Consider the following 14,858-nt stretch of genomic DNA (forward strand, 5'->3'; position numbering starts at 1 on the left):
CACTGCTCGCGTGTCTGCAGACAAAGCAAAGTGTTTTTCTTCCACTTTCAATAAACTATCCAAGAAATGCCCAGTGATAAATTCCAAATATAACTGGGATTAGTGTCAGACAGATTCTTCATCTTCTGGAGAGGATGAAACAAAAAACGTCTTTTTGTTTCTGTCACGTATTCGCTTTTAAAGCTGCACTGTGACAAACTACAAAAGAAAGAAAAGCTTTCAAGCTTTTATGATGCTGTTATTGATCTTTTTTTTTTTTACTGCAGCAGCATATTGCTGTTGTCAGATGAAAACCATACATCTCCAAATGAAAAGCTTTTTACAAGCTGTGGAAAATATTTTTATCTTAAAAACAAGTGCATTTTTCTTAAAATTATCACACCGGCTGTTTTTCTATCGAAAAATAAAACTTAATGGTAAGCATCCTTTCAGCACAGAGAGGTGTCTCGCTAGTAATCTTTCTTTTATTTCTAAAATGACGAGGCTCTCAGTTATAATCATCTGCAGCATTTGTAGTAAATTATTTGTCAGTGTGTTTTCAAAAACATTTGTTTTATGTTCAGTGGCTTCTTTGGTTTTCTTTGCTGAGGAAACCGCCGTACTTTACGGATGTCCTTGTGTTTTTGGGTTGTTTTTTTGCAACAGAATATTGTAGCAAAAACGCAGTTTTTTATTTTTTGTATATAAGCCAGATCATTTAAGTCCTGTGTTTGTTCGCCTAGCTGTCGTACTACTGTTGGAAAAATGTGTCTTAATTGTTTCATGACCAAACTATTAAATCTTTGCTTTTACAAACAAACTGAAAACCTCTCTGATGCACAGTGAAGATTTTAATTTCTCAGCCGAGTATGAAAGTCAGAAAAAAAGAGTCATTTTCAACCAGTGCAGAATAATGCAGCATTAAATCTCAATTTAACTCACAGCTCACCGGAGCATGTGGAGAAAATGTCCTATTCTGCGCTCTATTCCCCTTTAATGGTCCCATATTAAACTGGGTCAGCTCCACCAGCAAATTTAATTCGTCCCACTGTGGAGGAGGAGGTGGAAGCCCTGGTTCAGTGTAACTGCAGGTATTTATTTTGCACCATCAGTGCACCACCTATATGTATATGCATATGTATACACAGCTGTTTGTCGTCCATCCCTCTGGGGAATGGAAGCGGCAGGCCAAAGAGAGAAGACGACACGTCGCAGTGAAACCCGGTCAGCTGTGTCCTTCCTCATCAGTAAAGGAAAACTCAGTTCTGGTCAGACGGAAGCTCGATGTGGATTTGTGTAGTTTTACAGGATAGCTGCGTAGACCAGTGGGACTCATTTCTGAGCACTTGATGGGACAAACTGTGCACAGACAGACTTTTCACAGGCACATAAACTTTTTCTAGTCATGAAAACAATCATTTGATTTTGATTTTCTGTTCTGAATAAACATACTTGTGTTTGTAATTATGGAAAATCCCTCTGGCTTTTTGTCATGGGGACCAGAGTAATGGAGACTGCTGGCAAGGAAGGCCTTTCAGCCTGGAATTTGAATATATACACATCACATAAGATGTGCTCCTATATAAAGTGATTTAATCTGAAATCTAATGCCATTGTGCAGTGAGCTGCAGGAAATTACACTCACTCTCATGCAGTACATACGATCAGATCTGGGCTCGGCTGGATCAGACAGAGTCCACGCTGAAGCACTAATCATGGAGCAGATGGTTGCTTCAAAACGTTTATCATCTTTGTTTCTATTTCTTTGTTTGGTGGTTTGTTTATTTCTTGATAAACGTCTTTACTTTCTTCATTTCCTTCCTTGCCTGTTTGCGATCTTCTTTCCTTACTTGCTTCCTTTTACTTTCTTTCCCGCTTTTTCTCTTTGCTTCTCTATTTTCTTGTTTTGTTTCCATCTTTCTCCCTTTCTTTCTTTCCTTCTACGGTTGCTTCTATGTGCTGAAATACACGGGTGCAGACATGTATTTACCATGGTTCTTGCTGTGCTCTCTCCAGGTGCTTTGAAGTCCTACCTGCGTGAGCTCCCTGAACCATTAATGACCTTTGAACTCTACAATGACTGGATCCAAGCCTCAAAGTGTGTATCATCTCAGACCAATGTTGCCATCTTCATGTTAAAGACATTTCTTCGACCTACTGTTGTTTTACAACCAATCTTTCATGTTGTCCTGCAGCATTCAAGATCAAGACAAGCGCCTGCAGGCTCTGTTCAATGCCTGTGAGAAACTCCCTTCAGCCAACAACACCAACTTTAAGTGAGTCAGCGTTTCCATGTTTCACTCCCCTCCTGGTTCTCTCTTTTTTCATATATTGGCCAAATAATCTGGTTAACCAGCTGAAACATCCCAGTCAGTCTCATTTTGGTTTTTTTAACTGCATATCGAAGGAATCAGGTCTATTTTCCGCCTTACCTCCTTATATAACTGCATATAAGACTGGCTGGCTCTGCCTATAAAGAGGAGTTCATTTAACTGAAGGAAACCACCAAAGACATGACAAAGTGACCTGATGGTCAGAAATAGCTGGGCCAAAATGTTCATATCATTGAGTCCCCAGTCTGTCACCTGTATCTTTGCTGACTGTCCCTGAGTGTTTCTGTTGCATCTGTAGTGTGTAAAATAAGTTCAAAGAGAAATCTTTAGAAAAACCTAAATCAAAATTGCTTTGCAAAATAAGCCAGCACCAACAACTGCAGTTCCTCTAATGGCCACTTGAGGCAAATGCCAAAAGGCAGTCAGTCCCCACAGACTCTCATGTTAAAATGCCCAACTTTAAAGCAGGAATATGTTTACAATCAGCTGTGGTCTCAGGGCACAGTTTCCCTCAGTTATAAAAACTGTATGAGGGCAGCTCAGTGGTTTTAATTGGTGAGGAGTTGTTGCCAGTTGTTTTCTCCTTAGCCTCATGGCTGCTAATTAGTCAATGAACTGGACTTTTACAGTTGGTTTATGCCTTTTTTTATTATCCAACAAACTGTTTGACTTGTTGTGAAGAATAGACCATCCAAGACATTTGTGACTCACATATAGTTACTGAAATTCCAGTATATTTATGTGATTTAGGCTAATTAGCAGGTATGTGTGTTTATGTGTTGCACATATTTATGTAGATTTTATGAGTATGATTGCAGTTTGCATAAAAAAGCTAGTTATTGATAATTTAGAAGTGCAACTTATTGTCTAAATATGGTCACATCTGGCTCCAAATCACCATCATGGTGACCAAACACTTCCACAATGTATCACAGAGGCTAAGCCCATCTTTTTGGTACAGTCTAAGATCAATCCCCTCAAAATGCCCAAATTTAGAGCAGAAATAAGTGTCTTTGCCGCCAGTAACACATTTCTTTTACTGCTGTTTTAAGGCTTTAAGTTATGCACTATTGAGGATAACAGGTTGGGAGCATTTTGTTTAGACTAAACTAGAGTACACTAGACTATACTCTTCTTTGACCAGACCTAGTTTACTGTCACAGTGGCCAGTAAATGGGAGTGAACCCACAAGCAGACTCAAGTGGACACAGTGATAAGATTTAACAAACTTTATTGTTAGATTACAGAGAAATCGAAAAAACGTGATATGGGAACGTAGCGCGAGTGTGTGAAGTGGGGGCACTGTAGTTTCTAAACTAGAGATATATGACATACATCCTCAGTACGCTTGTGGCAAAAGAGGCAAAACCAAATATATTTTTGTAGCAGGCTGTGAAATATGCTTATTTCTCTTCTAAATAACACTGACAGGAGTCAACTGTTCAGAGGAGATGCAAAGGTTTTTGTTTCACACCTGTTTTTTAGCCGTGATTAGCATCTATTTTAATATCACTGTCTACCTGAACTAGCCAGCTTTAGTACTGGTTCAAATAAGGTCAGGTTCAGATTAATGAAAGCCGAGATGGTGGCAGCCAGACTATTAAACCAACAATCTGTGATTAGGCCTCCTTCTATCACTTCACTATTGGCAACAATATTTATTTATTTTGACACTGGAATAATGTTCCTCAGAAACTTGAGCGTGAACCAAAAACAATACAGATAATACCATTCTGTAGATCAGAGGGTAGCTGTGGAGTCGGGAGATAATAACTCGTAGCTATATCGCTTTACCTCTACTGATTCTCGAGGATTTTTCTTCTTTCATTTTCAGTCACTTCTTGGTATCTGTTTGCTTCCTGAAAGCTGAAAAATTATTTCCAGCTTTCAGGAGGCTGATTCATTGTGCGCTACTTATCACCACCTGCCAGAAAAGAGAAACTCTGACCTTTATGAAACAGTGTGGAGAAAGAGGCGTTGCATCCCAGGTGTTGGCTGCTGGATTAAATGCAGAATGCTGAAAGGCTTGTCTCCTGATCAAAAGAAGAAAGTGGAAAGGCCTGACAGAGAAAGGGAAGAGAGGAAGTGATGGTACAGAAATGAGGAGAGCGAGGTGCAGCGGCACTTGTCAGCATCATCATCGAATCGCACAAATGCGTCGTATTTTTAGACGGTGCTCCTCTGAAGAGACCTGTCAGGCCTGTCCAGATGATTGCTGTTTGCCGTGATGAGCGGCCTGATGTTCAGCTCTGGATGAGTCATTCAGCTCAGCTACAGACATCCACCAGCCCATCCATTTCTGAAAACATCAGACACAGAAATGGTTGGCTGCAATAATAAGCTTTGACTCAGTGTGGTTCGTGCATTCAGCAGGCACGCAGTTATCATTCAGACTGCAGCTGTAACACTACAGTATCTGCTGTTTGAAACTGACCGGAACATATTGGGATGGATGTAGCCTTCATTATGTTTTTTTGAGCCAGAAGTGATCATATTTTGGAAGAGAGCGTGGACTGCTAACTTATCAGCAAATGCCAGCATGCAGGATACAGCTGTATCCATAAATGCGCAGAAACATGTATATAGGCTAATATAATGCTAATACACCAAAACTGAAACCCGCACAGAAACTCTTTAAGGTGCTCCAAAAGGCATCAAAACGAGGTCCAGCTTACAAAGTTGAAGGAGAGGTGGGGTTAGCACATCTCAGTTGGCTCCAGCTGCCTGTATCACAACCAGGTAGTGATGTGTCAGTCGCAAATGAAACGGCTCTTAAAGCCCACTCTTTGAAGTGAACGACGCGAGCCGGCTCCTTATTGGGAGTCGTGTTTTGTTTTTTTTCCTTTCTTTCTCTCGCCCTCTCTCTCGCACTTTTTTTCCGCTTCACTCCGCACGCGAGCCTTGTGCTTTGCGCTGGGAAGAGGGGGGAGGGGCAATAGTTACACTCAGTAGCACAGGAACAGAGCGGGAGGGAGCCAGGGACAACAACGTCATATTAAAAAGGTATAGTAATCATCCACAACTATTTTCAGTTACAGATGATAAAGGATTCAGAAAGTTTATTGATGCAGGCCCATATGAAAGAGAATGTGCATCTTCTTTTTGTTTTTATATTTTTTCATATTTATATTTAATTGTGTTGTGGTTTGCAGTGTTTAGTGTTTAAATTTGTTTAAAAGGAAAAAGCTGAAAATTTAAATAGTTAAAAGTTGAAATGTAAATAGTTGGTTTTTGTATTATATGATTTATTTATTACATTTTACATTTTATGTGGAGTGAATAAATATTTACGGTGGCCCCTACAGACAAAGCACGTACAAACTCCAAAACATGTACAAACACAACAGAAGTGCTCCAGGATGCTAGGGGCAGTGTTGAGCTTTTGTTACCTAGTGGCTACACAAGCCAGGAAGTACCAACTACCGGATTTGGTGTTTGGTAGTAACAGGTAAATGAACATATTTTTTTTTTAATTATTTGAGTATATATGAATGCTTGTGCATAAATACACAAACAATACACGTATGCTTTCAATTGTGTAATTTAAGTGCTCTAGGTAGCTCTGTTTTGGAAGTTCAGTTAACGCTAGAAATGTGTTTTGGCGTTTGTACGTGCTTTGTCTCTAGGGGCCACCGTATATATTTATATATAAACATATATAAATTAATTAAAGCAGCAAAACAACCTGAAGGGTCGGCTCTTTTTAGTGAGTCGAGCCGAAAGAATCGGTTCTCTAAAAAGAGTCGGAAATCCCATCACTACAACCAAGTAGCACCAATCAGTCAAAACAGCCACGCCCCTAACTCTTCACTAACATGCGGTGACGCTAGCGTTAGCCGTGTTAGCACGTTACCTGAAACAGGTGGTCAGGGTGAGTCCACAGGCGCACACCCTTCGTTCATCATATATCCGTGTTGGGTAGAGTGTAAATACTGAGGCTGAATGGCCTTTATACAAGCACACACACTTCTTAGCGCTGCAAGGCTATGAGCACAAAACAGCAGTGTAGAAAAATCGAGACAGCCAGCCAATCAGTGAGCTCCTTAAGTCACACCTCGTGGCTAATTTGGATTGCTTGAGATTTTGGAAAAAGATTGTGAAAATCAGTTTTTAAATTTGGAATTTGAAATGAGGTTTTTATTGAGAGTTTAATACTTTTTGTGAAATTCATTTTTGAAGTATTTATTAATGGATTAATAATTCATTTTAAAATGTTGATTTATAAATGGTGTTTTTATTTTAAATTAAACGATTAAATAATAATTTTGCTTTAGTAATGTTTAATTTTTGTTTTACATTTTTTCCAAATGCGTGCGGCACGGTGGTTAGCACTGTTGCCGCACAGCAAGAAGGTCCTGAGTTCAATTCCGCCATCAGGCTGGGGTCTTTCTCTGTGGAGTTTGTTCTCCCTGTGTTTGCGTGGGTTGCCTCCGGGTACTCTGGCTTCCTCCCACCGTCCAAAGACATGCAGCTTGTGGGGATTGGTTAATTGATTAATCCAAATTGCCCATATGTATGAATGCCAGCGTGAATGGTTGTCTGTCTCTGTGTGTTAGCCCTGCAACAGACTGGCAACCTGTCCAGGGTTTACCTCGCCTCTCGCCCTATGACAGCTATCAGAATATTTATAGTAGTAACAGTTTCATGGTCTAAATGTTTAGATAGAGAGGTTGAATGTACATTTAAATTCTGTTTTTATTGAATAATCTGTTTTCTGCACCTTAATTAACAGGTATTTAATCAAATTCCTGTCCAAACTGACTGACTACCAGGATGTGAACAAGATGACGCCTGGAAACATTGCTATTGTCCTCGGACCCAACCTGCTGTGGACTCAGAATGATGGGTAAGTTATAGCAGATGCATATACATGTGGCTTGTTACCTTATCCTCTTCTGTGTGATCATAACTGAACACAAAATGCTGGATCTTGGTACCAGTGAACCATGGAAACAAATCAGCTCATGATGAGAGGAAGAGTTGTGCCGTGTGTTTGATTTGATTATTATTGTGCACTTATTTCATCCTGCTATCTCATCCTAATATTTTCACATCATGAATTATGCATGTGCTGAGATACCTTCTATACCATGACTTGCAGTTACAATTTAATTATGAAGTTAAACAAACAAAAGCAAGGGCCAGATTTAATTAGAGGCAAGCGAGTGAAGTCATTTTAGTTTTATTGTAATTCCTGCAGGTTCTATCATGCACTGCCTCCTGCTCGGCCCTTAAAATCACTTTTTCATGCAGTAACTTGATGATTAAAGGTGGCAGACAACGAATGGAGGGACTCAAAGGGATTCTCTCATTGCAGCTCAGTTTCTCTTCCTCTTTTTCCTTAATCAAAAAACATGGGCTGCTACTAACAAAAAGGCCTGCAGACACACAACTTCATCCATAGGAGACTGCTGTTATTATACCGTATATATTTAGGAGAAAGATGATGACTTGGCAGTTTTGAATAGGGTGAAGGGTGAAGGACGTCTCCTTTTATATCTCTGTGTAAATCTTACAAACTCGTCATCCCCCTTAACTTTTAATTAGTACTTTAATAGCCCACAGTTCTGAAATGATTTTAATTTTCTCATTTTAATGCTTTGGTAATATCATGAAAATGTGCTAATCACCCTCTGTGTGAAATTCTTACAGACAGACAGACACTTCTCCCCCCCCCCAATTAAAAAAAAGTGTGTCTTCTCCGTTTGCTCCAGGAACATCACGGAGATGATGACGACAGTTTCCCTACAGATCGTCGGCATCATCGAGCCCATCATCCAGCACGCCGACTGGTTCTTCCCAGGAGGTGAGGAGGGAAAAAGAAGAGGAAACAGCCCTGCTTTGTTTGTTCTTGAAGTCTTAAAATGGCATTTTAGAAAATAAAATACTGAGTTGTTCCTGTTTTCTTCTGTCTTCGTTAGAGATCGAGTTCAATGTCACAGGAAACTACGGCAGCCCCGTCCACACCAACCACAACGCCAACTACAGCTCGATGCCGTCTCCAGATATGGAGCAGATGGATCGCAAGCAGAACGACCAGAGCCGGCGGCCGCTCAGCGTCGCCACAGACAACATGATGCTGGAGTTTTATAAGAAGGACGGGTATGACTCTTCTGTGTCTCTTAGCGATGCATTTCAGAGCCCGACCAATATGTTGGCAGATATTAGCTATTTGCGGATATTGGTACTGGCATTTATGACGGCTGAAAATTATGAGAGTTGATCTTGTATGATTTGTTTCAGAAAGCTCTCTGCAACTTCCCACTGGCAGCATATATGTTTGAAACACAACAATCAGCAGATCCAAGCAGAACGTAAACAAATAATTCACAGAACAAGATTACTTTTAAGCTGTACTGTCATAGATTCATAGATAACTGCACATAACAAATATATTAGATTTTTAAATCGCCAAATATTGATATCGGCCTTAAAATCAAGTATCAGTACATTAGGCCTAATCCCAATACTGTTTTTAAAGTAAGAATGCACATAATCTTAGAAACAAGCGAGAGAAGGGTTACAGTGTACTTTTAGTCACTGCAGATCTGGAAAGATTGGCTTGGGCAAGTTATGAAAGTGTAGGTTAGTACAGAATATACACTCACCAGCCACATTATTAAGTACACCTTGCTACTACTCGGTTGGACCCTGTTTTTTCTTGCAACACTGTCTTCATTTTTAAAGGCATAGATTTAGCCAAGTGCTGGAACCATTCCTCAGATTTTGGTCCATACTGACGTGATAGAGTCACACAGTTCCTGCTGATCCAATATGTGAATCTCCCGTTCCACCGCACACCAAAGGTCCTCTACTGGATTGAGATCTGGTGACTGTGGAGGCCGTTTAAGTACAATCAACTCACTGTCATGTTCAAGAAACCAGTTTGAGATTATTTGAGCTTTGTGACCTGACATCTATTATTAAGGGATGGACATGATCATTAACAATACTCAGGTATGATGTGGCGTTTAAATGACACTCCATTGGTCCTAAGGGAATTAAAGTGTGCCAATAAAATATCCCCACGCTATTACACCACCAGCAGCCTGACCTGCAGGATGGAGCCGTACTTTTGTGCTGTTTACTGCAAAGTTGCAACAGAAATCAAGACTTTTCAGACCAGACCACATCTTTCTGCTCTTCTATTGGCCAATTTTGATGAGCTGATGTAAATTGTAGCCTCAGTTTCCTGTTCTTGGTGTGGTCTGCTGCTAGAGTCAGTCTGCTTTGACCTTTTGTGAGTTCAGAGATGTTCTTCTGTGTCTCTCATGGTTGCCTCTCTATAAGCTCAGGCTAACTTAGCCGATTTCCTCTGACCTCTTGCATCAATGAGGCATTTTTGCCCAGAGAACTGCCGCTCACTGGATATTTTTTGTCTTTGGTCTTTTTCTGTAAATCCCAGAGATGGTTGTGTGGAAAAATCCCAGAAGATCATCAGTTTCTGAAATACTCTGACCAGCTTCTCTGTCAGCCAGTCACAATTTTGTTCTTTCTTCTTGATACTTGGTTTGAACTTCAGCAGATTATCTTGACCATGTCTGCATAGATTGAGTTACTGCCATATGATTGGCTGATGAGATAATTTGCATTAATGAGCAGTTAAACAGGTGTGCCTGATAAAGTGGCTGGTGGGTGTCTGTTGCAGCATGAATTTAATATGCAAATATAAACGGTTTATATGTGCACAGACTGACTCCCTAAATAAAACTTTCTCGTCTAAAACTTCCACTGATTCCACCTGTTTAAACCTGTCTCTGAATTAATTAGCAGTCTTCTCTGCGTACACTGTCATCCAGCTGACTGACAGCTAGAGACATTTTTTCTACACAAGGCCACATTGAGGCTCATAAACTTTCCACACGACTGCTTCCTGACAGGGTTGGACGTGTGAAGTAAGAGAAGGAAAATTCCCCAACGATTACACAAGTTTGCCGTGAGAAGTGACCTCAGTGAGAAGCTCAGTTTCACTCTGAGGTGGACAGAAAACGATACAGTTTCACTCTTTATCTACAGGACCTGCCCTCATAACTTTTCTCTGCAGCTCACTGAGACATCTGGAAGTGAGAAAGAAAAAGACTGAGGGTGAGCTGACATTTAGTCTGTGAAATGAGCAATCCGACAATCCTCAAACTGTGAAGAGGGATTAGCTGAAAACCAGTCAGTCGCTTTCTTTCTCTTTCACTGTCTGAATCTGAGTGTCTTTCTCTAATGCTTTAATACACCCATGGTCTTATCAGGGCCTGGGGGGAGCCTGAGCTCTGCAGCCCAGGGGCCACAAGTAGCCCGACTAATTAAACCTGGACTGTGTGGGTCGGATCAATAGAGCTCAATTTTCAGTAGAAACAGTCCTTAGAACCAAAGGCTGTTGCTCCACCAAAAGAAAGTCTGCTTTTACATGAGTCCTCTTTAATTTCTTACTTAATTTATGTCAGTCTAATAAGTTAATTAATATTTAGATACTAAACTTGCGGCACTTCTCTGCAACTCTGGGAGAGCAGGTGATGATTAGACAAATAGCCCAACATTCTTCTTCTTCTTTGACACTGATAGCACAGATTAGATCCCAGCTTGGATTAAAAAGCAACAATCATTATATTCACTTAATGTTAAAAGTGTAAGTTTAAAGGGCACTTATTACGGCCATTTCCAGCCCTGTAATCTTATTTTTGGATTCTCCTGGAGTAGCTTTGCATGATTCACAGTTCAAAACAATCCTAGTATGTCTTACCTCAGCCTTGCTACAGCCCTTCTCTTCATCCTCTGTCTGAAACTCACAGTTTGAGCTCCACCCATTTTCTTCTGATTGGCTGAGCCACACAAACAGAAGGTCTGAACAGCAGGTGGGTGGGGCTTCCATTAGACTAGTTAGACTTATGATACTTATGTTTTGTTACACAACACAACCTGATTGATAGCACTCAATCACTGAATCAATCACAAGAAGTGCAACGCTAATGCTAAATCACCACCACTAAGCTTCTATGTGCACCGCAATTATCCTGAATGTTAATTTTGCTTGTTTAGCCGTTTATCTCCTGAAGTAAAAGCTTCAAATTTCATGAGTCAGGTATTTACTACGTAATCTTTTGCAATAGAACAAAAACATGTTCAGAGCTACAAAAACTACTACAGAATGTATTAAAGCATTAAAAAAAATGAACATTTTTAGAACCCACTGCCTGCGAGTTCAGGGAACTTGAAGTGCAAAATGCTAACTCATTCCAGGTTTTAGGACTCATTCACTCTCCTGAGGTCTAAATAGAGGTACTTCATGCTATCTGCCAAGTTGCAGGATTTGCTCCCAGAAGAACTACTTGAAGTCCTTTAAGCTGGTGATGCTCTTTAGCAACATTTCCACATTCCACCTTTATACTGGCTTCATACTGGCCAGGGGTTGGAGAGCAGCCATGATGGCTCTTCTAACATCTGCTTATATATAATGTATGACGAAGCTGGTTAAATCCATAGAGATTTTATGCCTTTTTAAGTCTGCTGCCCTATTACAGCAGATCTTAGGACTCCTCCACCTGCCAAATCCCACTTTAACCCCTACTGATGTTTGATGACTTGTTGGGATCTTTTGGGAAAGTTGTTCATTTTTAGGAAAACTGTTACAAAAATCTCAAAATAACATCTGTATTTCGTGTAAACCGATAAGAAAGACTGATGCCTCATTAGAATCTCTGTAACCTATAGCAAATCATTGCTATGGGTTACAAAACCATCTTTGGTAAGGTTTTCTCTGCCACCCTTATATTTAATGTTGGTAATATAAATCTTGTTCACTTCTTGATTTTGATGAAAGAATTGATATTCAAAGACTTGCCAAAGGGTCTGACTATAGGCTGGATTTCTATAGAAAACAGATGTTGAGAGTTCAGAAATGCTGCCTGTTGAAACACGTCCTTTATCGTGAACTACACTAAATCACTGCTGGTTGTGACTGGGAGTGAAAGTCTGTGCAAAACTCACTGAAAGATCCTTCATAAAACCTGTTTCTTCCCAGGCTGTGTGTACACGCTTGGTAATATCAGTAGAAATGCTTGTTATTGCTCAATCAGAGACCAACAAAAAGGAATGTCAAGACAAAGTGCCAGTCATTTTTACTTTGTGTTTCTACCACTGCAGAGAAACCACACTTACTAAAGACTCACTGCAGCTGCAGGAAACCTCTCGCATGTTTTGGGGGATTTTACTGTATCCAGCAGGGAAACATTGACCTGATTATAGCTAAATTCCTCCTTAGTTTTCGACATGGCCTCAATATTTCACTGTTCTCCTCTCTTAAAGCGTTATCCTGTTTCACTTCTTTGATAACAATGCTATTATCGAGTCCAAGCGTACGAGTCTTTCGTGGTCTCTGCTCGTGTCCTCACTGTGCTTGTCTCTGTTTTAACACTGCAGCATTAGGAAGATACAAAGGTACGGTATAGCTCCTTTTCCTCCACTCATCCTCATGTCACTCTGTTCATCATCTGTTCGTCTCAGCTGCACGTTGAAAGGAGCTGTCTCTCATTTGTCATGTGTCTGAGTGTGTATTGCTTCATAGGGGTGTGTGTGAAATTATATATTTGGACTCCTGTAGTTCAGTGTCTCAGCAGAGTGGGGGGACATGAATAAACAGGCCTGTTTCTCTCTGTTTACATAAGTAAGAGGCATCTTTGCAGTTTCTGATACTGAACTGACTCGTTCAGCCTGTGGATACAATAGTCTCTTGTTGCTTATCTCACCTGACTGCATAGTTACAGTTACTGTTTTTGTCTTATCGTACTAATTGAGGGGTTTTTGTGGTAATCTGTTTGAAATGGAAGCCAGTTAGTTTAGCTGGGGTAAAACACTATACTTTTTACTGACCTTGCATTATCTGTGTTATTGTCTAAGTGCAGATTGTGTAGGGGGATGTCTGCTGCTTGTGGTCAACCATCTATACAGTGTGCAGCCTTTCAGTAATTAAATAAAAAGCTTTTCGAATTAGATCAGCCCTCCAGCACAGCTCTGCTCCATCAGCCGGAGTCAGCTGTCTACATGTGATGGAATTTTTCTTTCTAATATTCATTTGTCCAAAACGCATTTTAGACTCATTAGAGGATACTTCTTTTAAACAAAGGAAAACTCAGGAGGTTTAGTGATTTATGACCTGCAGCATCGCCCTGAAAAGTTTACTTTTGTGTTTGATTTAAGACAACACTACTACTACACTAGTAGTAGTATACTTGTGTGCTTATGGTAAGTGTATAGACAAAGTATCCAACTTGAGACAGTTATTGACTTTAAAGTAGCCACCTTGACATCACACGTAGTACAGTAGGTAATGTACCAAGGTTTTCCTCTAGTTTACTTTAAATAGGGCCAACATTTACAACATAATGCTGTATTTGCTAAGAAACAAAGTGATTCAAAGCATAAACTTGCGAGGAAAGGTTTTACTTTTATAGAATCTGACTTCTGTTTGGATCCAGAAGAGTTGCCTCCTGCTGGCCATTTGAAAGAATGCAGGTCTGATGCATTGGCTTCACTTTCATATCTTTTCATATCCATCTTTTTATTTTTATTTATTTATTTTGTTTGTTTGTATTGGCTTGGCTTGTGTAGATTTCTTTCATTTTTTGAATTCAATTACATTTTTTTCTTTTTTTTTCTATAGGCATTTGTTTCCAGGCAAGGGTCACCTTAGATATAAAATACATAAAACCACATTTGGTTTTATACAGAAGAAGAGCAGCTAAGAAGGGAGTGGTGGGTGGATTTAGTTACCTTGGGCCTGCTGTTTCAACAGACTTTGTGCCATATTAAGTTAAACTACCTCAAACCCTAAGAAGAATTGACAAACCTTAAGTGTGGCATCAATCTTCCTCAAACTCTAGACAGCCAAGAGACCTATATGAGATCGATCAATTCTGTTTTAATGACACAGGAAAGTACATGTGTAATTAATTAGTTTGACAATGACTGTTTTCTTCAGTTAGCAGAATCAAGCCCACAGTGGGATAAATGCATTAAAAACCCTGCAAAATTCACTGGATTAGCACCAGCCGTCTGAATTATATATAAGTTGAAGCCCTGAAACAACATACCGTTCTCATCAGGAGACAGTGGAAAAGATGGATGTAGCAACTGTGATGTCACACACTGCTTCGCGAAGTCCTGCTCTGGCCTCATTTCCTTAGTCCTGGACGTTTCCACTTGCATGCAGCCATCAATTAATTCTGCTGATTTGCACTTAAAATGAAAAGGACGGAAACGCACATCCTGTTTCATCCAAACTAATTTTTGTTTGTTGAGTTATTTAAAATATATATTAGTTATTTTCCATCATGTTGCAGGAGAATGTGTGTTGTTGCATGCTGGGAATCGTGTGAGTGAAGCTGAGCGACCCTACCTGCTCGTCTGGGGTCGGCCTTTTTTAAATGCACTGATATAAATGAGAGACAGGAAAGCCGATCCCTTTTACCCCCCGGATGATGTGTTTTGGGTGTGGAAACCTGACCCCTGAACTACACACAGACAAACACGCCCTTTGACTTGATTGGCTGTGCATCTCTG

At 40.1% G+C, this 14,858-nt stretch overlaps 1 protein-coding gene across 3 annotated transcripts in view; it reads left to right on the forward strand.

Moving 5' to 3' along the window:
• LOC147323785 (rho GTPase-activating protein 44-like) overlaps window positions 1-14,858 on the forward strand; it is a 97,960-nt gene that overhangs the window by 70,035 nt on the left and 13,067 nt on the right. For 2 of the 3 annotated variants that reach the window (XM_086304374.1, XM_086304375.1), the window contains 6 exons: window positions 1,996-2,077; window positions 2,175-2,255; window positions 7,045-7,158; window positions 8,027-8,118; window positions 8,234-8,414; window positions 12,720-12,737. In XM_086304374.1, the coding sequence (XP_086160500.1) occupies window positions 1,996-2,077; window positions 2,175-2,255; window positions 7,045-7,158; window positions 8,027-8,118; window positions 8,234-8,414; window positions 12,720-12,737 (568 nt within the window). The remainder of the gene's footprint in view (window positions 1-1,995; window positions 2,078-2,174; window positions 2,256-7,044; window positions 7,159-8,026; window positions 8,119-8,233; window positions 8,415-12,719; window positions 12,738-14,858) is intronic. The other variant, XM_086304376.1, reaches the window with a different exon arrangement.

The sequence above is a fragment of the Aulonocara sp. 'chitande type north' Nkhata Bay genome, linkage group LG8, assembly GCF_057382095.1.
Source record: "Aulonocara sp. 'chitande type north' Nkhata Bay isolate Kocher_YH1m ecotype deep benthic linkage group LG8, A_spYH_male_GT1.1, whole genome shotgun sequence".
Taxonomy (NCBI): domain Eukaryota; kingdom Metazoa; phylum Chordata; class Actinopteri; order Cichliformes; family Cichlidae; genus Aulonocara; species Aulonocara sp. 'chitande type north' Nkhata Bay.